This window comes from Zalophus californianus, chromosome 2 (assembly GCF_009762305.2).
Source record: "Zalophus californianus isolate mZalCal1 chromosome 2, mZalCal1.pri.v2, whole genome shotgun sequence".
Taxonomy (NCBI): domain Eukaryota; kingdom Metazoa; phylum Chordata; class Mammalia; order Carnivora; family Otariidae; genus Zalophus; species Zalophus californianus.
This window is the reverse complement of record NC_045596.1, coordinates 106,468,797-106,494,600: the sequence shown is the minus strand read 5'-3', so window position 1 is coordinate 106,494,600 and position 25,804 is coordinate 106,468,797. Positions and strand designations below refer to the sequence as shown.

Sequence of the window (25,804 nt, the reverse complement as noted above, 5' to 3'; positions counted from 1 at the left end):
GCATTCAAAACAGGGCAAGATTTAATTGATTTAGAACAATATTCCAACCAATCTCAACCAAGTTTTCAATTACTTGTGCAGGTTTATTAAAGAGTCACAAAAAGCAAATCTCTTCTAATATGTAACCAGTTGATGCCAATTCAGAACACTCCACACCAGCACAACAATAACTATGGAAATCATGAGGTATGACTACAGGAAAAAAAAGCAAAACCCAGCATCCAAAGTGCACATATTTTATACTTCAATTTAACTGCAATATAATTATACTTTGGTTAAAAAAAGAGTTTTCCTTAAACTATATATCTAAAAGAAAAGCAAATTATTATTTTATATTCTTTTTTTAAATTTAAAAAATACATACGTAATCTTCCTTTGTTTTTGATAAGTTCAAATATGAATTGATAACAGGGTAATTGGATTCTTTAGGAAAGCTCTATAGAAGAGATGAATACAACATACTATATCTTCTTTAAGAAGTATGAGCTGAAAATGTTAGGCATTCCTTGTATTGTTTTTGTATATATTTAAGGAATGCTGTTCTTGTAAACAATTGCTTTGAAAAAGAAATACTGAGACCAAAATACATTACTAGAGGATCCCTACAAAAGGTCACCAAAACTATCCTTGCTCATGACATCAGGGAAAATGTTTTTAGAATTTATCTTGTTAGAAAAAAATGCTACCACTTTTCTTCCTTTTTCTTTTTTGTGATTATCACAATTAAACATCAGAAGATTTTTCCCAAATAAATACTGAAGTAAATGTCTATTTCAAGGGCAAACAACTTTCATAAGAGTCTATTTCTCAGGCATTTCACCATCTGTTGAGACTGAGGCAGCACTGTTCTGGTGTGAATTGTCACTGGACTCCTGTGAAGTATTCCTTCTGGGACAGTTTATTGGGACCCTGAAGCTGATTAGCAGATGTAGGCTTAGCAGCATTTGGTGGCTTTGTAGAGGAATTAGATGGAAGTCTATGACGACTACTGTCCTCACCAGAAGTAGATGAATGTCTTTTTCTTCCAAATTCCTCACTAATAGGGGGCTGCAAATTATGAAAGATAATATAGTGACAATTTTACTTTTTTTTCCTCCCTTCATAATCTACGGTCAGACTTTTTCAACCAAGAAGGAAACTATGTTGGCATTTCAGTAGATTTTATTAGTATAACAAAAACTTAACAGCAATTTAAGGTATTAAACTTAAATTTCCTCCTTGACTAAATCAGCCTATCAGTACTTGTTCATTCTTTCACTCAACATATATTTATTAAGATTCTTACATGTTTTAGGACTTGAACTACATTGCGGGGCATAAATATAAGGCTGGGTTCCCTGCCTCCAAGAAAATGTTTCAAAGAGCCTATTTTCCTTCTTTTTTCAACTTCTGTCAACTGCAAAGCATTTATAAGTCTAGTCCCTTCCAACCCTAAACTCCTATCCTAGGCTTGTTTGAATGATAATGTTTAACAGATAAATGAAAGCAGCAGGGAGAAAAAAGAGATACCAAATCAAATAATCTTTAGCAAGTCTGAAGGTTTATCTAGGACTTCTAGGATAAGGAAACTGGAGAGCATTACTGATGGTACTAATTTTAAACATTTCAAACATAAATATCCATTAAGCTCCCAAATCCCCTCAGACTACAAGCAAGGAGAGGGTAGGCAGTGAAACGGTATTCTGCACTAAACAAGTCAGCTTTTAAGGCCTTTCCAGTTACAAAGATTTGGGAGCCCAGAACTATACACCACCAGACTAATATTTTCATTTGGAGACAAGTTAAGACCATAACCTCCTTCTCCAATTGTCCACTGTATTTAAAAGCGGAGGCCTGAATTCTTAGTTTCTGCTCAGATAGGACAAAAGTCACTATTACAGAGCAAGGATGTCCCTGCTATAGAACTGGCTAGGCCACTCTAGAAACATTTTAATTCCACAGACAGGCACTTCTATTAATTCCATCCCTGAGCCATCAAACCTATTTACACAAAATATAAGACAAATTACAATACTAAGCAAAGATGGACCTAGCATTCCTTTCACCTCTCTCATTTCTGTTCTTTTGATTCTTCTTATTTTTTTCCCCCTGTCCTTTATCTTATTTTCATCCCATTCTTTTTTTTAATGCTTTCCTTTTCCTCTTGAAATCAAATTAAGGCTTACTCTCCTGTCTCTATATATGTACGTAACATTCTTGTCTTAATTTTTTTATGTGGGGAAACTTAAATTCATGTTATATCAGCACATATTATGAAAAGTATAGAATAAAAGTACATAGAAAGTGAAAAATTTTAGAACTGTTAGTGAGAAATTAGTAACATACCCACATAAAAGTTACTAAATCTATAAAATGTTTAATTATAGGGGCATACCAAAATTAAAGTGAACTGACAATTGCACTGTGGTTACGTAAGATGTTAACATTTGGCAATATGGGAATTCTTTATACTATTTTTGCACCTGTTTTAAAGTTTGATTTCAAAACTAGAAAATTACCATTTCAAAATAAAAAGTTAAAAAATAAAAATTGTAAAATTAAAGTTAAGAAAGTCACTGAAAGCTCAAAATATGAAGGTAATAAAAAGACTACAGAAGAAAAGACTTAAAACTTACGTCAATGCGGAAGTCTTCTAACCTCTTAAAGCTACAGAGGTATTCCTGAAGTTTTGGGTCAATAGACTGCGTCTTAGATTGAGAATATTTTAGATAAGCCCAAAACTTTTCTAATCCATATAGCTGACCTAATAACAAAGAAAAATATTCACAATTATATAGAATTTAAAAAATGATTCATATTAATCATCCTACCAGCAACTGACCATTTATCCTCCAGCATATACTTTATCTAGATTTTGAGAAGAAGACATTGTAATAATAATGGCAGCTAATATTTAGTAAGCATTTGTTATATGACAGGTATTAAGTGGTTTTTATATATTAAACTAATTTGAAGCATATACAAACCTGTAATATGGGTGCTCTTGTGTACATTACTGATAAGTAAACTAAGGTTAACAAAGTTATGTAACTTAACCAAGGTCACACAGCTACCAAGTGGTGAAAATGGGATTCAGATCTATGTATGGATCTAGCCCAAAGCTTGCACTGTTACCCACTGTGCTGTTCCATCTTTCCAAGCATACCTGCTGTTACAAAGAATTTTCATGTAATGGAATATCAGTGAGTATCATCTTCATGTCTGTCAAGGGGAAAATGGCAAAATACTACTCCATAAAGGAACTCTTGGGCATGGTTATTTTCTAACACCTCACAGGGATGACCTTCTTACTATATGGTGCCCCATCCTTCATCAAGAACCGTTAATAGTGGCCTGAAGGTCTTAAATAGCCTATTCTGAAGAAAATAGTTATGAACTCCTTCCCTGTTTATTGCCTCAGGTTTACAGTTTCCAAATAGAGTAAGATTATTGGGTTTTGTTTTGTATTATTTTACCAGATTCGTAGTCTTTTTTGGTTTCTTCTTGGAAATCCTTAAAAATTTCTTGTCTGAATTTTTTTTCCAGTCCATAACTGTAAAACCTGAACAGACATTCTAATCCATACCTGTAGAAAGGAAATAAAAGGTTTATAATAAAAATTTTACTATGACAATGCAAACATCTCATAGATAGAAGCAAACAGGACACAAATAACCCCAAGCAAAAAAAAATAAAGGCTTAAATGTATGTAATTTTTAGGATGGTTTTTTTAGCTGAAGTGGTTATTTAGTAATCCATAGATGGCTTTGCTATTTTTGTTCACTCAGCCATAGCACCTCATGGAAGTATACTGGGAACCTGCAGAATGAGGCAGCCTATGGGCAACTACAGTGTGGCTCCTTTGGACAGACAGAGGATCTCTCCTTGGTATTTCTGAAGAAATTGTCAAAAGATTTAGTGCCACTGGGAATGTTTTCAATTTTTTCCAAACTGAGGTTTATAATAGTGCATGGTTTTAAATACTTTTGAACACAATCTTTACTCAAGAGAGAAAGACTATATACTTTTGTGCCCTAGACCCTATGTGTGGTTGACCCATTCAACTAGAAATGACAAACCTAATTAAATGGCTCCTAAGAGATCTTCCCTGCTTTAGTTATAAAGTACATTTCATAAAAGATATTTTGCTAAAATAATTGTAATTACTACATAAATCAGAAAACAAATTTCCTTGTATTCTTCTATAACTACCTAGAGAACCCAAGACGAATTGTGGACAGTGTATTAGCAAACTACATGGGCCCAACCTTTAATTAATGGTGATGAGTAGAACCCATGAGAATGAACAAAGTCAACAAGACAGCAGTAAAAGGACAATATCTAGCTTACTCAACTAAAACATGTCACAGTTAAAAGATTCCTCAGTTAGAATCCTTAAGTTGTTCTGAGTGCCTTAGTGGAATAAAGACTACAATTTCTTCATTACTAGTAACATAATTTTGCCTAGCTTTTATTCACAAGAAGGGGTGTGTGTGTGTGTGTGTGTGTGTGTGTGTGTGTGTGTCTTTGGTAACTAGCTTATTTTCAAGATGGAAAGTGATGGTCTGTCCAGAAGAATAAATAGGTTTCTTGGCAAGCCACCAAGAGAAATGTGGGACTACCAACTACACATCCACACACTGACCTGAACTCTTTGCTTTGGTAGCCATAAGTGATGCTATTCTTTGAGCTTGTATGACTGAAGGCTAAGGGGACTAAGGACTAAAGAACCACCATCTCAGAAGTGACAAATCTGCCTTGATACTTCTTTCATGGGATATTATTTTGATATTAATTATATATTAGTTTATATTGGTAAAGGCCAACAGACTACTGCAATATTTGGATTTTTAGTCTTATTTTTTAGTAAACCAAATCCAAAGACCAAAAGGATGACATTAGTAACAACCCAACTATGCAGCCTAACTGCTGGAGTGAAGAGCAGGGGCAAACGGCCGGCCTCTCAGTTGTTATTTATTCATTTACCCCTCATTCTGAGACAGCTTAGATGAGTGGAAAACATAAAGGCTGAGAAGCAGAAAGAACTCTATTTGAATTTTAGGCCTGTAATTATATCCTAAAAATGGGGATAACAATATCCTACTTTTTAAGAATAGATGACATAATATTGTAAAGCACTTAGACCAGAGTTGGCATGTTGAAGACACATAATATAAAGGTTATTTCTCTCCTTCCTTCTTGAAACCATCTTTAGTCAATGGATAGATTTAGTATTGATCGTCTAATAACAGTAACAATTTATTGAGCACTTACTGTGTATCATATGTTAAGACCTTTACATGTTCGGTTTTGTTTAATTTTCACAATAACCCTATGAGGGTATCTACCATAATTTCCCCTACTTTATATATAAAGAACCTAAAGCTTACTGGGAATAATAACTTGCCAAGTTCACAGTAATTAATAGGCTGGGATTCAAATTTAGGTCTGATTTCAAAGCCTTCAGATGCTTAACCACTGTGCGATACTTCCTAAGGAAAGCTAATCCAGGCTAGTCATGAACACTGCAAAAACAGACCCAAAATAATGTGTTAAAAAGCTACCAGAGGGGCACCTGGGTGGCTCAGTCATTAGGCATCTGCCTTTGGCTCAGGTCATGATCCCGGGGTCCTGGGATCGAGCCCAGCATCGGGCTCCCTGCTGAGCGGGAAGCCTGCTTCTCCCTCTCCCACTCCCCCTGCTTGTGTTCCCTCTCTCGCTGTCTGTCAAATAAATAAATAAAATCTTCAAAAAAAAAGGAAAAAAAAGCTAATAGAAACATACACAGATGACTGTACGAACACAGAAGAACTCCCAACCTAGACTTGGATAGTCATGGGCGTTTCAGAAAAGTTATTCGAAAGTCCTGAAGAACAAACAAACTGTTTGCAGAAAGAGCAAAATATGCTGAGATTAATTATAAAAATGGCTTTCAAACTTTTCTAAGTACAATAGTAAGAAAAATACTTTATCTGGTGACCAAGTCAACGTAATGTGTGTACATAAAAGGATATATAAGTTTTGCAAACAATTCTTAAATTTGCATGTATGTATTAACTGAAAAAATTTAGCCTATGTTCAGTACAGTCTGATATTTTTCAAATTACTATATTGACTTCACAATCCACTAATGGGTAGCACACCATAGTTTGAATGAGAACATCAAAATCAGAAATAGCAAATTTTGCCTTTTGTGCCAACTCTGGTAAACTGGCAGTAGCTGTTAAAATTTTGATAAGACTACAAATCTGAATTCAAGAACAACATTAAACAGTGCTGGGACTGATTAGAGATGTCAGTAATAACAGAAGAGAGAGAAACAGGTAAACATACTATGTATCTGTCATTCCTGATCAAGATAAAGATTCTGGATGAAAATTAAATAGTCTTTATTTTTATACAAGTCAGGGCAAATGTAATTTTTTTCTAGGAAAAATTTATTTGCAGCATCTTGTATTCCTTTCAAAGATCATGATAACTGATTAACAATATATTCTTATTTAAGATTTACAAGTAAAACTTGAAGAATGGTAAATTTGAGTAAACCGTAAGTGTAAAATTGTCTTTATTTCTTCTTTCCATCTCTTCTTCCTCCTACCATTTTCCAGGAATAAACAGTTTGCATGAGCCTATCTCATGTTCCTTCTCATCCTTTTAGTCTGGTCTCAACTCCACCCTATAGACACTCTCAAAACTTACCCAGGGGCGTCTGGGTGGCTCAGTTGGTTAAGCGACTGCCTTCGGCTCAGGTCATGATCCTGGAGTCCCTGGATCGAGTCCCACATCGGGCTCCCTGCTCGGCAGGTACTCTGCTTCTCCCTCTGACCCTCCCCCCTCTCAGGTGCTTTCTCTCTCTCTTTCTCTCTCTCTCAAATAAATAAATAAAATCTTAAAAAAAAAAAAAAAACTTATCCTGAACATTTCTCAAGAAAACAAGGTCTAACCTGGTTGGAAAGAATGAGTTAGCAAAGAAGAGGGAGGAAGAAGAGAATATATACAGACACGTAGAGGCTAGAGCTTGTGTCATTCAGAGAACACGTTCTGTACCACTGGTTGCCCAGAGAACTAGAGCGCTAGTAGGAAAAAAATGAGATCTGATAGATGAGTCTGGACATATCATGAGAGGCTTTATTTTTTCTTGGCTCAAGGTATCTTAACAACTAGTTTAGCTCTAAGTATTTATCAATTTGGGGATGTGTATGCCTATGCAAGGGAAGTCTCTAGTGGTTCTTTCAAATTTCATTTGGCCTTTGTGCCAGCCCCTAAGATGACTCCAAATGATCCTACCTCCTGGTATTCACAATCTTGGGTAGTCTCCTCCTACCAGGTATGGTACGAGGGTTGGTCTGTGTGAACAATATCACATGGCAGAGGTGATGGTATGTTACTTTCAAGCACAGGTTATACAAGACACCAAGGTTTCCATCTTGGAAGTTTTCCATCTTTCTTAGATTATTTCCTCTGGATGAAGTCATGTTGTTAAATGCCTAATGGGAGGCTTATGTGGTGAAGAACTAAAGCTTCCTGCCAACAGCCATGTGAATAAGCTTGAAGAGAATCCTCCAGCCTGAGTCGAGTCTTCAGAGACTGCAGCCTAGTCAAATATCTTGCCTGCACATGAGATATCTAAGTCAGAACCACCCAACTAAGCTGTTCCTAGGGTCTTGACCCTTAGACACTGTAAATTAATAAATGTTGTTTAATCTTCTGAGTTTGGGATAATCTGCAATGCAGCAATAGGAAACTAATACAACCCTCTCTCCAGTTATGTTGTGCTACTTTCATAGTTCAAAACTGGGCTACTTCAGTACTAGTTTTTATATTATTTTTTTGAAAACCCCTTAACTGTAAAAATGTGAGAAAATATTTGACCTGTAATTTTCTTTTGCATCTTCCCAAGCAAGTTGTCTAAATTCCTCATACATTTTTTTATTGAAGTGATCTCTGAGGAAAAAGGACCAGAAACGAAAGAGGGTATTCATTTCTTGGGACTGGCCAATTCCCAAGCGTTTTCTCTCTGGAAAAAGTTAAAATAATAAAACATTTTTTTGTTAAAGAAACTTATTAAAGTCAAAACAGCAGACATTTTACGTAACTTAAAATATTAATCTCCAAAATGTATTTGGGTTTCTTCTAAATAAGGGACAAATATTAATCCATTTTCTGACTCATTGCTCAAATTTAAGCATTCGTCAATAGTAACAAGAATACGCTAAACTTTATTTCTTAATGTATCTAAGCTACAAAACACATGAATACTTAAGGTAATTATAACAAAATAAAAAATATCTTAACCTGATATTAAATGTCACATTTTTTAATATTATATTTTAGTTTTAAACATAGCTACATAAAGGACAAGCATCTTACCACTTAGACATCTTCGACGATACTTGTGGTACACTTGTTGGGTAAAGCCATTTTCCTTCAAAAGTTCATGAGAAGGGTGCTGGAACTTTGGAAATGAATGAGGAGTACATCCATAACTTCCTACTAGTGGTGCACCTTCTGAAGGTGAAGCATTTGAACTGCTGTTTGAGGAGGGGGGAAAAAAGTCTTCAAACTGCAATATCAAGAACCAAGTGTTTAAACAATTTGTGCTATTTGTTTGTTATTGAGTCTGAACACTGGAAAAGACATTAGTCCCTAAAACTAATGATGTAAAGAACTATATATGAATTGCTATTTATGTTTAACACACAGTTATATTCAGAAGATGATAAAGAATATGGTTATAAATTCCCAAACTAAAGCAGTAAGTAGAAGCAGTAGGTAATTGAATAGCTAGCTTATTCCTCTTCCAGATCATTATTAGTTTAGTTTCTTATGGTACTGGAGAAATTTTTAATTTTTATGAGTAATTAAGTAAATGATGTAAATTGGATAAAGGAAATGAGAAATAAAATCTGGCGCAAAGGTAATAATTTCATTATTTTTTTTGCAAGACATACTTGCAATTCTGTACATCAATTCCACTTCTGAAAAATCTCTGAAATCGGTCTTCTCCTTTTTGTCTGCACTCCATTATTCAAATATAGGTTTTCTTCCTCTTTCACTCAAACTAACTGGTCTCCTTGTTTTTCCAGTCTCCCTCCTCTATCCTACCACCAAAGTGATCTTCCTGTGTTTCGTTTTGTTTTTGTTTTTCAAAGTGATCTTCCTAAGCCACTGATCTAAATCAGTGGTTTTCAATGTGTGGTCTGCGACGATGCGTGGAGGGGTTCCCAAGAACTCTTCAGAAAGTTTGCAACTCAAGACCATTTTTGCAAAAACACTAAGGTATAATTTGCTCATTTCACTGTGTTCACATTTGTACTGATAGTACTAAAGCAACGGTGTATAAAACTGCTGATGATAATTGAGGCAGTGGCACCAAACTTTACATACTAGTGATTGTATTATTCACTGCAATGCATGTGCAAGATTTTAAAAAATACCAGTTTCAACTTAAGAGGTCCTTGATGGAGCAAAAAAAATTAACTTTATGAAATCTCAAGCCTTGAGTACCTGTCTTATTGTGTGTGACAAAATGGAACAAAAGCTTTAGTTTTGCAAAATGAGCAAGTTCTGGAAATGTTTCACAACAATGTGAATATCCTTAACACTCCTGAACTGTACACTTAAAAATGGTTAAAATGGTAAATTTTTTTGTTTTTTTTATCACAATTAGAAAAAAATGGGGGCACCTAGGTGGTTCAGTTGGTTAAGCGTCTGACTCTTGGAAAAGCTTGGGTTATGGTCTCAGGGTCCTGGGATCGAGCCCCACGTCAGGCTCCCTGCTCAGCTCCGAGTCTGCTTGCCCCATTCCCTTTGCTCTCCCCTACCTACCGCCACCTTCCACTCTCTAATAAATAAATCTTAAAAAAAAAAAATGAGATGAAAGCATAAAGCACTTTCGCAGCACTATCAAAGTACAATGGCTATTTTTATTGACTGAATGTTCCTTGAATTCCTAGCCCCTAATATGATGGTATTAGGTGGTAATTAAGTCCTAAGGGTAGAGTTCTGATGAGTGGGGTAAGTGCCCTTATAAAAAGAAACATGGGATAGCTTGGTTTCGTTTCTGCTATTTGCCATGTGAGGATACAAGAAGATAGCCATCTGCAAAGCAGGCCCTCACCAGATACCAGATCTGTTGGCACCCTCATCCTGGAACTGTGAGAAATAAACTTGTTATTTAAGCTACCCAGTCCACGGCATATGTGTTAGAGCAGCTCAAACTGAGACAGTTGTCTATTTTATTTTATTTTGTTTATCTGAGAGAGAGAGAGAGCACAAGCAGAGGGAGCAGCAGAGGGAGAGGGAGAAGCAGGCCCCCCACTGAGCAGGGACCTTGATGCGGCTCAATCCCAGGACCCTGGGATCACGACCCAAGCCGAAGGCAGACGCTCAACAGACTGAGCGACCCAGGCGCCCCAAGAGAGTTGTCTTAAGCCAAAGCACTTGTGTGATAAAGTTGTGAACTGACCTAGTTGATTTTTTCATGGAACACCATTCTTAATTAGAAAACAACAAACAAATTATGGTTATTCAGACTTCATTTTGTGTCAGACATTTCCTTGAAAATGAACAAAATGAACCTGTAATGTCAAGGAAAACTGAGCTTTCATGCAAATATCAGAATTTTTGAAACCTTGTATTTGTCGCCATGAGCCTGATAGTTTCCACTAATACTTAAAGACTTTTCTAATGAAATCAGTGGTGATTTTTTTTTTAGGAGTTTGTGTATGCATGTCTGCGTGTATGGTAAAACATACACGATATTTAATTTTAATCATTCTTAAGCATGCTTACTATTCATCAACATTAAATATTCACAATGTTATATAACCATCACCACTATCTATACCTAAAACTTCTTTATCATCCCTAACAAAAACTCTATTAAACAATAATTAGCCCTTTCCTCCTCCCTTCAGCTCCCAATAATCTCTATTCTACTTTGTCCCTTTCAATTTGACTATTCAGGGTACCTCACATACAAGTGGGATCATATTATATTTACCCTTCTGAGTCTGACTTATTTCACTAAGCATGTTTCCAAGGTCTATCTATGTGGTTGTTGCATAAATTAAACTTTCATTCTTTTATATGGTTGAATAATATTCCATTAAATATATATACCATATTGTGTTTATGCAGTAATCTGTTAATGGATTTGGGTGGTTTTCGTCTTTTGACTGTTATGAATAATACTTCTATAAACATGGACATAAAAATGTTTGTTCAACTCCCTGTTTTCAATTCTTCCGGATATATACCTAGGAGTGGAATAGCTGGAACATATGATAATTTATGTTTTATCCTTTTGAGAAAATGATGAACTGTTTTCCAGTGGCTGTGGCATTTTATATTTCCACAAACAATGCTCAAAGATTCCAATTTCTCCACATCCTCACAAACATTTATTTTCAGGTATATATGTATGTATGTATGTATGTATGTATGTATTTAAGTAGGCTCTATGCTGGGCATGGAGCCCAATGTGGGGCTTAAGCTCATGACCTGAAATCAAGACCTGAGCTGAAATCAAGAGTCGGGTGCTTAACCAACTGAGCCACCCAGGTGCCCCATATTTTCAGTTTTTAAAAAAATTATACACATTAGACAGCTCAGGCTGCCATAACAAGATACCACAGACTGGGTGGCTTAAACAACAGAAACTTATGTTCTCACAGTTCTGGAGGCCAGAAGTCTATTAGAAGGTGGAGGAGGGACAGTAAACTATCCTCTACTGAGAAGGCACTTTGAGACCAAAACACAAAGCAAGCTACTCCATACTATTTAGTTTTTTATTTAGGGCAACTTACTGCCAGAGGGATGGGGTGGACAGATGATCTCAGCACTATGCAGCTATTTTCCACAAAGTCCAGACCTTAATCTACAGAATTTACAGAGCAGGGGGATCATTGTGGTGACGTCAAAGGGTAGTCATCTAAAGTAGCACCATCTCTGTGCCAGAGGGATCTCTACTAGTTGTCTCAAGTGGCACAATCTATATACCTTCCCTCATTCCAGCTAGAGCACACAGTATCCTCCAATAGGCCTGGAACATGTAGCCCTGTGGAAGGTCATTGTGCAGACAAGAACAAGATGGAAGGCAAAAGATGGAGTCAGAATTGTCAGCACTCCTACAAAGTCCAAGATCAAAGTGTCAGCAGCACTGGTTTCTGGTGAAGCTTCTTTTCCTGGCTTACAGAGAGTCACCTTCTCAATGTGTCTTCACATGGCTTTTCCTCTGCATATACAGAAAGACATCCCTTGTGTCTCTTCCTCTTCTTATAAAGACACCAGTCCTATTAAATTAGGGCCCATCTTTATGACTTCATTGAACTTTAATGGGTCTCCTTAAAGGCTGTACTAGCTCCAAATACAGTCACACTGGGGGTTAAGACTTCAACATATATTATTTATACTACCATCCTAGTAGCTGTGAAGAGGTGTCTCACTGTGGTTTTTGATTTGCATTTCTCTAATGACTAATGATGTTAAACATCTTTTCAAGGGCTTATTGGCCATTTGCATATCTTCTTTAAAGAAATGTCTATTCAAATCCTTTGCCTGTTTCTGAATTGGGTTTTTTTTTTAGTTGTCAAGTTTTTGAAGTTCTTTATATATTCTAAATATTAATTTATCAGATATTTGATTTACAAATCTTTTCTTCTATTGAGTAGATTGTCTTTTGACTCTGATACTATCTTTTGATACATAAAAGTTCTTAATTATGATGAAGTATGGAAAAAAGACAGTCTCTTCAACAAATGGTGGTGGGAAAACCGGACAGCCACATGCAAAGGAATGGAACTGGACCCCTTATACACAAAAATAAACTCAAAATGAATGAGAGACCTAAATATGAGACAGGAAACCATCAAAATCCTAGAGGAGAACACAGGCAGTAACCTCTTTTGACATTGGCCATAGCAACTTCTTACTGGACATGTCACCAGAGGCAAGGGAAACAAAAAGCAAAAATGAACTACTGGGACTTCAAGATAAAAGGCTTCTGCACAGTGAAGGAAACAATCAACAAAACTAAAAGACAACCTTTGGAGTGGGAGAAGATATTTGCAAATGACATACCAGATAATGGGTTAGTATCCAAAATCTATAAAGAACTTATTGAACTCAACACCCAAAAACAAATAATCCAGTTAACAACTGGGCAGAAAACATAAACAGACATTTTTTCCAAAGAAAACATCCATACGGCTAACAGACACATCACTTCTCATCATCAGAGAAATATAAATCAAAACCGCAATGAGATACCACCTCACACCTGTCAGAATGGCTACAGTAACAACATAGGAAACAACAGATGTTGGCGAGCATACGGAGAAAGGGGAACCTTCTTACACTGCTGTGTGGGAATGCAAACTGGTGCAGCAACTCTGGAAAACAGTATGGAGGTTCCTCAAAAAATTAAAATAGAGAACCACCCTCTGACCCAGCAATTGCACTACTAGGAACTTACCCAAAAGATACAAAAATACTATTCGAAGGGGCACATGTACCCCAATGTTTATAGAAGCAGTATCAATAACAGCAAAATTATGGAAAAAGCCCAAATGTCCACTGATTGATGGATAAGGATCATGTGGCTTTTATATATATATATACATACACACAATGGAATATTACTCAACTATAAAAAAGAATGAAATCTTGCCATCTGCAACAAAATGGACAGTGGTAGATAGTATTATGCTAAGCAAAATAAGTCAGTAAGACAAACACCATATGATTTCACTCAGGTGTGGAATTTAAAATACTTAGAGATATCTGATACCAAAACCAGATAAAGACTTAAAATAAATAAATAAATAAAAATAGGTTTTTAAAAAATCCAGCAGTATATTGAAAATATTATTCACCATGGCCAAGTAGAATTTAGCCCAGTAATGCAAGGGTGATTTTCTTATGTTGAACCATATTTATTTTTTTAAGTAGGCTCCATGCTCAACATGGGGCTTGAACTCACAACCCTCAGGTTAAGAGTCACATGTTCTACTAACTGAGCCAGCCAGGTGCCCCTGACAACTGCTGGATTTCATTTGCTAATATTTTGTTGAGAACTTCTGCACTATATTCATAAGGGACACTGGTATATCATTTTATTTTCTTGTAATGTCTTTATCTGGTTTTGGTATCAGGGTAATGCAGGCCTCACAGAGTAAGCATTCCCTTCTCTTCAATTTTTTGGAGTTTGAAAGGGATTAGTGTTAATTCTTCTTTAAATATCTGGTAGAATTTACTTCAAGTGAAGCCAGTTGGGCTGGAATTTTCTTTGTTGAGGGATTTTTGATTAATGATTTGATCTCTTTATTCTTATATATGGGTTGAGATTTTCTATTTCTTCTTGAATCAGTTTAATTTGTATGTTTTGAGGAATTTGTGCATTTCTTCCAGGTTATCTAATCTGTTGATGTATAATTGTTCATACTATTCCCACCGAATCTTCTTATCTCTGTAAGGTTGGTTAGTTATGTTTCCATTTCCATTTCTGATTTTAGTTATTTGCATCTTCTCTTTTTTTCCCTGGCAGTCTAAAGAAACTTTGTTAGTTTTGTTGATCTTCTCAAAGAACCAACATTTATTTTTACTGATTTTCTCTGTTTTTCTCTTCTCTTTATTGTTTATTTTTGCTCTCATTTTCAACATTTCCTTCCTCCCTTCTGCTAGCTTTGGGTTTATTTTGCTCTTCATTTTCAAGTTTCTTAAAATATGTTAGGTTACTGATTTGTGATCTCTTTTCTTTTTAAATGTAGGCATTTATAGGTATAAATTTCCCTCTGAACACTGCTCTCCTTGCATTCCATTAAAATTTGGTATGCTGTTTTCACTTTCATATATCTCTAAGTATTTTCTAATTTCCTTTATGATTTCATCTTTGACTCATGGGTTAAAAGTGTTTTAATTGCCACATATTTGTGATTTTTCCAGTTTTACTTCTGTTATAGATTTCTACTAACTTCATTATATTGCAGTCAGAGAAGATACCTTATATGGTATCTCATTTAAAATGTACTAAAGTTTTTGTTTTCGCCTAACACATGGTCTATTGTGGAGAATGTCCTGTGTGTACTTAAGAATGTGTAATCTGTGCTGTTGTTGGGTAGAATATTCTATATGTATCTGTTAGGTCTAATTGGTTTATTGTGTTGTTCAAGTCCTCTATTTTATTACTCATCTTATGTCAAGTTGGTCTATGCATTATTGAAAGTAGTGTATTGAAATCTCCAACTATTCTTGTAGAACTGTTTATTTCTCCCTCCAATTTTTTGTTTTTGCTTCATATACCTTTTTTAAAAAGATTTATTTATTTGAGAGAGAGCAGTGGGGAAGGGCAGAGGGAGAGAATCTCAAGCAGACTCCCTGCTAAGCATGGAGCCTGACACAGGGCTAGATTCCACAACCCTGAGATCATGAGCTGAGCTGAAATTAAGAGCTGGATGCTCAACTGACTAAGCCACCCAGGTGCCCCAATTTTTGCTTCATAGATCTTGTGGGGCTGTTATTAGTTACATATATGTTTATACAATTAACCCTTGAACAATGCAGGAGTTAGGGGTGCTGACACCCTACACAGTCAAAAATCCACATGTAACTTTTGACTCCCTAAAAACTTAACTACTAATAGCCTACTGTTGACCAGAAGCCTTGCCGATAACATACACAGTTAACACATACTTTGTATGTTATATGTATTATATACTATAATCTTATAATAAAATAAGCTGGGAAAAGAAAATGTTATTAAAAATCATAGGAGAAAATAAAATTATAATACTGTACTGGGGATCTAAGTATAACTGGAGTATATGAATCTATATTCATATCAATCAGCCTAGGATTTATTTTAGCAACATTCTGCAGATTAGGAACAAATATAATGGGAAGAGATCAGGGTTTATTCAGTTTGAGATGTGGAGCTATTAGAGGCATAAAATAAGTCTAAAAGCAAGAATCTAGAATTCAATGAAAATTTATGAGACAGAAAAAGACAAGAAAATTAAAATTTTAATCAAAAGATAATGCAAAAAAAAAACGAGATTTACAGCAGATGACCCACCTATTGGTATGATCACACAGTGGACTTAAATATAACTATGATTAGATTAATATGTTGAAGGAACTCATGGAAAGGAGAACAACATACATGATACAGAATCTCAGTAGGAAAAGAAGAACTATTATTAAGAAGTCAAATGGTAATACAAAATATATGAAGCACAATATCAGAAATGGAAAATTCCTGTGATGAACTTATCAGGAGACTGCACACAGCAAAAGTATATTTGAACATGGGTCAATCAAAATTATCCAACATGAATTACAAAGAGAAAAAGTAGAAAAAAAGATCAGATCATCTAAGAGCTGTGAGATACTAACAAATGGTCTAATGTACATGTAATTGGATTCCCAGAAGAAGGGGGAACAAACAACAAGAACACAGGGCAAAAAATACTTGAAGAGATAAGAGATGAAAATTATCCTAACTGAATAAAAGACAACAAACAATAAATCCAATAACTTGGATAAATACCTTGTGTGCCACACACATATATACATATATAACCGTATCCATACCTAGATCCATCAAAGAATTTTATACTCAATAAGAATTATCTTTCAAAATAGAAAAAAATAAACTTCTCCTGATAAACAAAAGTTGACACAATCCACTGCTAATAGACCTGCACAACAAGAAATGTTTAAGAAAATGAAGAGCACTAGAATGCCTGGGTGGCTCAGTCATTAAGTGTTAAGCCTTTGGCTCAGGTCATGATCCCAGGGTCCTGGGATGGAGCTCCACATCAGGCTCCCTGCTCAGCAGGGAGCCTGCTTCTGCCTCTCCCACTCCCCCTGCTTGTGTTCCCTCTCTCGCTGTGTCTCTCTGTCAAATAAATAAATAAAATCTTTTAATTAAAAAAAAAGTAAAAGCATTAGGAATGGTAAAAATGAGAGCAAATGTTTTAAAAATTTCTCACATTGGAGCGCCTGGGTGGCTCAACAGTTAAGTGTCTGCTTTCAGTTCAGGTCATGGTCTCAGGGTCCTGGGATTGAGCCCCAGGGATGTCTGATCATCTGGCTCCCTGCTCAGCAGGGAGTCTGCCTCTCCCTTCTCACCCCCCCATGCACTCTCTCTCTCTCAAATAAATAAAATCTAAATTAATAAATAAATAAAATAAAAATTTCTCATGTCTTTAAAATATAACTATCTAAAGAAAAGTAGTAACAAAGCATAGCACAGAGGATGGGAGGAAATGGAACTTTACGATATCAAGATTCTTATGCTATACATGTAGTGGTATAATATTATTTGAAAGTAGACTAAGTTGAAATGTATATTATGAACAGTAGAAGACCAGTAAAAAATAAGATATAACTGAGAAGCCAAAGGTAGAGATAAAATAGAATTATTATAAAAACTCAACTGATCCAAAAGATGGAAGGAAAAAAACCAAAGATGAGATGAAAAGTAGAATATAAAATGGTAGATTTAAATCCAACCATATCCATAAGTACATTAATGTAGATGATCTAAACATATGCATGTTGATAGTGGACGAGGCTGTGGTGTGGAAGGCAAGGAATGCAGGGAGTATAAGGGAACTCTCAGTACCTTCCACTCAATATTTCCTCTGAACCTAAAACTACTCTAAAAAATAGATCAATTAAAAAAATTTAGTCATTATTATAAATACTTGTCTGTCACCCCTGTATTAAGCTCCAGAAAGGCAGGGACTGTAATTATCTTGTTCCCTGCTGTTTACTCAGTGCCTAGGAATGCACCCAACACAATGTTAAGCCCCTGCTTTCCTGATACATTTTACTTGTGGGAGAAGGTGGAGTGGTGCCTGGGAATGAATAAATCACTATACAGATGAATTATTAATAACAAAAGATATAACATAATAAAAAATGAATTGTAAGGAACATATTCCTAACTAAACATTCCATTAAATGTTCTAACTAAACTAAATGTTATTGACTAAACATCTTTCACCATTATTTGTTGATCTCTAAATATACTGCTCTGATTAAAAAAAAAAAAAACAAAAAAACCCTGGAGGGGTGCCCGGGTGGCTCAGTCGGTTAAGTGTCTGTCTTCAGCTCAGGTCATAATCCCAAGCCTGGGATCGAACCCTGCGTTGTCAGGCTCTCTGCTCAGTGGGAAGCCTGCTTCTCCCTCTGTCCATCCCCTTGTTCGTTCTTTCTCTCTTTCTAATAAATAAAAATCTTTAAAAAAAAAATCCTGGAAAATAAACTCTCAAAATCACTTAGAACACAATAACCATAAGTATACAATAGGCGTGCAAAAAACATATACACATTTTATCTTTTAAGGATACTATATCAATGAGAACAAAATGTAGAAGTATCAAATAAATATCACTGGAAAGACAGAGGTGGAGATTTTCAAATCATGATAAACTCACTAGCTTTTCTTTGACTGAAGCTATTTATCCTTCCCGTCTAGTAACCAATCAAAGAACACTTTTTCCTGAAGCTAAGTTTTCATTTAGAAAGTTGGTCAGATAATTATTCTGAAAATATCTACACAAACACAAAATGTGTGTACAAGGAACACAAAGCAATTAGCAGCAAATCACCTCTGCATCCACTGTACAGGACAAAACATACCATATTTTTTTTTTTAAGATTTATTATTTATTCATTTGACAGAGAGAGAGAGACAGCGAGAGAGGGAACACAAGCAGGGGGAGTGGGAGAGGGAGAATCAGGCTTCCCACCAAGCAGGGAGCCTGACGCAGGGCTCGATCCCAGGACCCTGGGATCATGACCTGAGCCGAAGGCAGACGCCTAACGACTGAGCCACCCAGGTGCCCCAAAACATACCATATTATATTGTACAACTGGCACTATCAAACGTTTGCTCTATCATCTCTTTTGAGGTAAGTAATAGTCTTTTCTAAAAAAATTAAAGCTAAAAGAAAAACCACTTACTACTACAGTCAGCTAATCTATTTTCCCCAAAAGGAAAAATTTCAAAATAACAATGTGTTTTATTTCCATATTCTTTATATAGTTTGAGTAGGTTGTTTAGCACATTAATTCACTAAGAATTAATGCCACTGAGAATCTGGAATCTTTCATAAACTTATATATTTTTTATCTAAGAGTACACATTTGTGGAAACTAGTTTAAATGGAAAAAAGATTGTCCTACTCAAGTATTCCTTAATGTACTTATTGGAAAATTGTCCCACTTATTTCCTTTCCTTTGGCTTCTTTTTAAAAACTATTTTCATTGTTCCATACTTTGCTAACATATAAATTTTTAAATATTCCAAATGCCTAATTAGTAACTGTTTTCAACTTAAAATCAAAAACAAAGCCATGTTTGACAAATATAGTACCTGACAGATGTTCTTGGCCCGTGATCTCTGGAATCCATTACCCAACCAACATGACACTCTAGAGGGGGATTTGTACTATGTCTTGTTTTTCTCTTTCTTGGACTCTAGAGAAAAAGAAGTCAAACATTGCAATTATTTCAGTAGTGTGAACTTCACAAGTAAATTAAAACCCTCTGACTGTAAACTAGCTCAAACATTTTCATACTGTGGATGACACATTATGAAATCACATGAAGTCACAAAACTCAGTATCTCACAAGTTACAAAACTTTAACAAAGAAGGTCCTTTGCTAGGTTTCAACACAAGGATTAAAGGAAATACAACTTAGTATGATTCTTCATTATACCTTCTGATCGACATTAATTACACTACAAATTGTAAAGAAGTTATTCCTTAACCTGAGAAAACATCACTAGGGTAAAATGCCACTTTTAAACGAATTCTTACAGGCTAAAATATATATTTAAAAAAAAATGATAGAAACTAAAAAGTCTCATTTTGTAATGTTAAAGGATATAAAATGAATGCTTTATATTCCTGGTTGTTTTGTGTACCTTTACATCAATAGCTTTTGGTTCTTTAACAACAGGATAAAATCTTGGTGTTTTGTTTGGATCTTGTAACCTGGGTGTTCGAGGTGTTTTAGGTGTCCTTGCAGGATTAATTCTAGGAGATTCTGGAACTGCTGTGGGCAATGAATGGGCCATTGCTGCTGAAGATATTTCTGAAACATCAAACAGCTTCTGGGCTAATTCATCACTCAAATCTGCAAAACAAAAAAAACTAGCTAAAATGTATTTAGATGCTAAGAAAGTATTTTACTTGAGAACAAAGGTTAATTCTGAAATTTTCTACTCTCAAAAGATTTTTTCATTAGAAACATTTAATATGTAAGAATAAAAAATAAACACTTATCTGTACATCACCTACTTTACTAAAATTTAATTTTGTTATATCTGTTTCTGACTTTTTTAAAAGAAAAATCGACTGAAGCCCACTATATAACCTTCCCCAACCCCATTTCACTTTTCCTCCTCAGAGATAACCAGGCTTTCAAATTTGGTATTTTTATCTATGTAGTATCTATGTATTTTTATATATATAATAACATTATTTTGCATAGTTAACTTTACACGAGTGACATCATACTACATGTATCATTTTGCAAGCTTTTACAGTCATATTTTGAGACTTAATTATTCAAATTCTACCACTACATACCTGTAAGCATGGCCAAAATCCAGAACACTGGCAACACCAAATGCTGGCAAGGATATGGAGCAACAAGATCTCTTATTCATTAGTGGTGGGAATGCAAAATGATACAGTCACTTTGGAAGACAGTTTGGCAGTTTTGTATAAAACTAAATATACTCTTACCATATGATCTAGGAATCAGCCTCTTTGGTACATATTCAAAGAAGCTAAAAGCATGTCCACACAAAAACTTGCACATGGATGTTTAGGTAGCTTTATTCATAACTGCCAAAACTTGGGACCAATGAACATGTCCTTCAGTGGGTGAATGGACAACCTATGGTATAACCAGACAATGGAATATCATGCAGTGTTAAAAACATATGAGCTATCAAGCCATGAAAAGACATGGATGAACTTCAAATGCATATCACTAAGTGAGAGAAACCAATGTGAAAAGGCTACACACTGTAGGATTCCAACTATTCAATATTCTGGGAAAGGAAAACTATGGAAACAGTAGAAAAATCAATGGTTGCCAAGGGTTGGAGGTATGGTGGGGGAAATGTGAATAGGTGAAACACACAGGATTTTTAGTTTGTATGATACTATAGTCATGGATACATGTCATTATACATTTGTCAAAACCCAAAGAATGTACAACACCAAGAGTGAACCCTAATGTAAACTATAGACTTTGGGTAATAATGATGTGTTGGTATAGATTCATCAATTGTAACAAATGTACCACTCTGATGTGGGTTATTGCTATGAGGAAGCAGCATCCTTCACCAGATAGGTGATGATCATGTAAGCTCAGGGCAGGGAGAAAATGGGAAATCTCTGTATCTTATGCTTAATTTTTCTGTGACCCTAGAACTGTTCTAAAAAAAAAGTTTAAGGGAAACTTTATGATGAATGGATCAGGCCAATAACATTTCAACCCAATGATCAATCATAGCAGCAGCAAAAGAGAGCCTAAAAGAGGGCGCCTGGGTGGCTCAGTCATTAAGCATCTGCCTTTGGCTCGGGTCATGGTCCCAGGGTCCTGGGATCGAGCCCCAGATTGGGCTCCCTGCTCCGTGGGAAGCCTGCTTCTCCCTCTCCCACTCCCCCTGCTTGTGTTCCCTCTCTCGCTGTGTCTCTCTCTGTCAAATAAAGAAATAAAATCTTTAAAGAAAAAAAAAAAGAGCCTAAAAGACACTGTATGATGTAATTGGAAGTAAATAGCTCCTTCTAAGAAACAGTCTTGCCACCAGAGAAATAAAAATCCTGAATATACTAATCTTCTACATCTAAATACTAGTTCATAGGGAATAGAGGAGATAAAGGAACATACTGATTGACATGAAGATACAAACAGGTAAATCCGGATCATAAATCTTATGACAAATTAACCAGTTTCTTCAACGAGTCATTGGAATGGAAAAATTAGAGAAGATGAATGCTTACAGATTAAGAGTAACTTAACTGTCCTATTGATCAAATGGAAAGCATGTTTCTTTGTTCCTGATTCAAACAACCAACTTGAAAAAGATATATACTAGGGTGGCTCAGTTGGTTAAGTGACTGCCTTCAGCTCAGGTCATGATCCTGGAGTCCCAGGATCGAGTCCCGCGTCAGGCTCCCTGCTCGGCAGGGAGTCTGCTTCTCCCTCTGACCCTATCCCCTCTCATGTGCTCGCTCTCTCTCAATCTCTCTCTCAAATAAATAAATAAAATCTTTAAAAAAAAAAGATTTAAAAAGAAAGATATATACTAAACATCAGGGAAAACCAAACATAAACTGCACATTGTGATATACAATGAAGTACTTGCAGAAGAAATATTTATTTGAATGAAATGAGATTCAACATGAAATACCAGAAACATATGGGGAACAAGGTACAGATGAAAAATGAATGTCAAACTATTAACAACTGTTGAAATTAGGTAAGATAATTACATTGGGTTCATTAAACAGTCCTCTCTACTTCTGATTTTATCTGAACATTTCCATATGAAAAATTAAATTTCAGTTTTATATTTATTTTATTCCAGATTTATTTACATGTAAATTTTACCCACCCATAAGAGCAGATATGTCAATTTTGTGAAGACTAGGACCTACAGAGTGTTATCTCAAAAGAAACATTTTACAAAATTTTTACAGCACATCTATACCAGTTTACAACATTTTGAGATAAAATTATCAAAAAAAACAAGATAACTGCAAGTACATAAAATATTTATAGTAGATATAAAAATTTTATTACTAGAAATATAAGTAATTAGGGAACAAGAATATATTAAAGTTGTTTTTTAATCAACTATAAGCCTAGGATGCTATATGAATATCATTTGGATGTTAAACCTTCTTAATCAAAATGATAGGGCATCTCTTGTACAAGAATGTTCAAAATAGCATTTTTCATAATAATGGAAGAGTGACTGTAAATGATCATGAGGGAACTCGCTAGCATGATAAATTGTTCTAAAACTGAATTCTGGTGCTACTATATAACTATACAAAGTCACTGAAACTCATGAAACAATACACAAATGGGTTAGTTTTATGGTATGTAAACCATACCTCAAAAAAAGCTATAAAAAAAAAAACAAGACAAAAGACCAAGCCATCTACCCTTCAGGTAACCTCAACTGTCACTATCACACAGTTTCTGCTACAGGTTTATAAGAGAAGACTGATATTTCAGAGAACTAGGCTAAAGTACTGATTTTCAAAGTGTAGTTCCAATCAGCATCATCAGCATGACATGGAACTTGTTAGAAATGTATATGCTCAGGTCCCACCTCCACTTACTAAACCAAAAACTCTGGGTATGGAGTCCTTTGTTTTTGTTTTTTTAAGATTTTATTTATTTATTCATGACAGACAGGGAGAGAGAGAGGCAGAGGCAGAGGGAGAAGCAGGCTCCCCGCTGAGCAGGGAACCCGATGTGGGACTCGATCCCAGGACCTCGGGATCATGACCTGAGCCGAAGGCAGATGCTTAACATCTGAGCCACCCAGGCGCCCATCCTTTAATTTGTTTTAACAAGCCTTCCAGGTGAATGTGATACTTGCTAAAGTTTAAGAACCAATGGACTGGGGGCGCCTGGGTGGCTCAGTCGTTAAGTGTCTGCCTTCAGCTCAGGTCATGATCCCAGGGTGCTGGGATCAAGCCCTGCATCGGGCTCCCTGCTCCACAGGAGAAGCCTGCTTCTCCCTCTCCCACTCCCCATTTGTGTTCTCTCTCTCACTGTCTCTCTTGCTGTCAAATAAATAAATAAAATCTTAAAAAAAAAAGAACCAATGGACTAAGGGGTATGCTAACTATTCTTCTACTTAAGAGTTCCCAAATTTTATGATTGCCGAATCAAATCTTGGAACAGCTGCATACCTGAACCATATGAACCTTGTCCCTAGTCTTCATTGTCTTTATAGATAGGAATGCCTTTATAAAACCAAAACTTAATATAATGCTGTTGGTGTTCAATGAAGACTGATAATAAAACATGCTACATGAGGACTGCCAAATTTAGTTTCTTTTAAAAATAAAATGCCTTTGAAGCAGGACTAAGCAAATGTTTTCTTTTCCTTTTTTTTTTTTTTAAGATTTTACATATTTATTTGACACAGAGAGAGAGATAGCAAGAGCAGAAACACAAGCAGGGGGCCCAGGCGCCCCAAGCAAATGATTTCTACAAATGCAAGACAGTATATATTTTTGGCTTTTCAAGTTATAAAGTCCTTATTGAAACTACTCAACCCTGTCATTGTAACACAGCCACAGACTACATGTAAATAAAGGTATGGCCAGATTAGACCATGGTAGGCCAGTTTTGACTCATCATGTACTGTCCACTGTATGAGAGCAGTTAGATATAAATCTAATTTATAGATTTTATATAGATATAAATCTAATTTATATCAGTTAGATATAAATACTGGATTTATACTTTGCTTACAAAAGAAGTCATTACAACTATATTCCATGTATTCAATAAGGTAGAGGAAAGTATAAACATATCAAAAAGAAATAAAGATAATAATAACTAAACTTTTAGAGAAGAACAACATAAAAGCTGAGATTAAAAATGCACTGAATGGGTATAAAAATATATTAAACATTGCAGAAGAAAAGACTGATGAACTTGAAGATATAGGGGTAGAAATAATCCAAACCAAAAAAAAAAAAAAATCAGAAACCATGGAAGCCAGAAAGAACTGCATGACAGTTTTAAAGTGCTCAGAGTGGGGTGCCTGCATGGCTCAGTCAGTTGAGGGTCCTACTCTTGGTTTTGGCTCAGGTCATGATCTCAGGGCCGTGAGACTGAGCCCTGAGTTAGGCTCCATGCTCAGTGGGGAGTCTGCTTAAGATTCTCTCCCTCTCTCTCCCTCTCCTTCTGCCCCCTCGCCCCTGCTCACAGGTGTGCACTCGCTTGCTCTCTCAGATAAATAAATCTTTAAAGTGCTGAAAGAAAAGAACTATCAATCCAGAATTCTATATCCAGTGAAAACATCATTTGGTAATGAAGGTGAAATAAAGACATCATCAGACAAAGGAAAACTAAGACAAACCAAAGCCAGCAGAATTGCCCTCAGAGAACTGCTAAAGAAAGTATTTCTGACAGAAGGAAATGATTTAAGAAGGAAACGTGGAACATCAAAAGTAGAGGAAGACCAAGAGAAATGGTAAGAATCTTGATATGTGTGTTTTCCTTTCAAATTCTTTAAAATACAGTTGGTAGTTAAAAGTGAAAAAGTCTAACTTTGATGGGATTTTCAGTGAATGAAGATATGACCATAGCATAAACACACTGAAAATAAGGTTTCTACATTCCTACTGAAGTAGTAAAATATTTCTCAATAAACTTCTCAATGAAAAGTATGTGTTTGGCAATCCCTAGAGCAACCATTAAAATAAATTATAAAATAATTATACAAAAAAGGCCATATATAGCCAAACTTAGCAGAGATAAATTAAAATGAAAAGGAAAAAAAACTCCAGAAAATCCAGGGAGGGCAGAAAAAGGAAAACAGAGAAACAAAAAGCAGAGAACAAACAGAAAACAAACAGTAAATGATGGATCTAAATCCAAATATATCAATAATTACTTCAATGTAAACAGTTTAAAACACACCAGTTAAAAAACAGATTGTCAGACTGAATAAAAAAAACATGACCCAACTCCCCTTATGCCTATCAGAATGGCCAAAATAAAAGAGACAAGAAACAACAAGTGTTGGTGAGGATGT

The 25,804-nt window shown here is 35.5% G+C and overlaps 1 protein-coding gene across 7 annotated transcripts in view; it reads right to left on the bottom strand.

The window, feature by feature from the left end:
• Positions 1 to 704: 704 nt before the first annotated feature.
• Positions 705 to 25,804, bottom strand: part of LARP1B (La ribonucleoprotein 1B) — a 118,917-nt gene continuing 93,817 nt past the window's right edge. For 5 of the 7 annotated variants that reach the window (XM_027598742.2, XM_027598740.2, XM_027598741.2 and 2 more), the window contains 7 exons: positions 19,922 to 20,133; positions 19,367 to 19,470; positions 8,350 to 8,510; positions 7,852 to 7,996; positions 3,456 to 3,565; positions 2,616 to 2,743; positions 705 to 1,047 (listed from right to left, as the gene is read on the bottom strand). In XM_027598742.2, the coding sequence (XP_027454543.1) occupies positions 862 to 1,047; positions 2,616 to 2,743; positions 3,456 to 3,565; positions 7,852 to 7,996; positions 8,350 to 8,510; positions 19,367 to 19,470; positions 19,922 to 20,133 (1,046 nt within the window). In that variant the 3' untranslated portion in view covers positions 705 to 861. Of the gene's footprint in view, positions 1,048 to 2,615; positions 2,744 to 3,455; positions 3,566 to 7,851; positions 7,997 to 8,349; positions 8,543 to 19,366; positions 19,471 to 19,921; positions 20,134 to 25,804 lie in introns of those variants that run through there. The other 2 variants (XR_003520754.2, XM_027598746.2) reach the window with 2 other exon arrangements.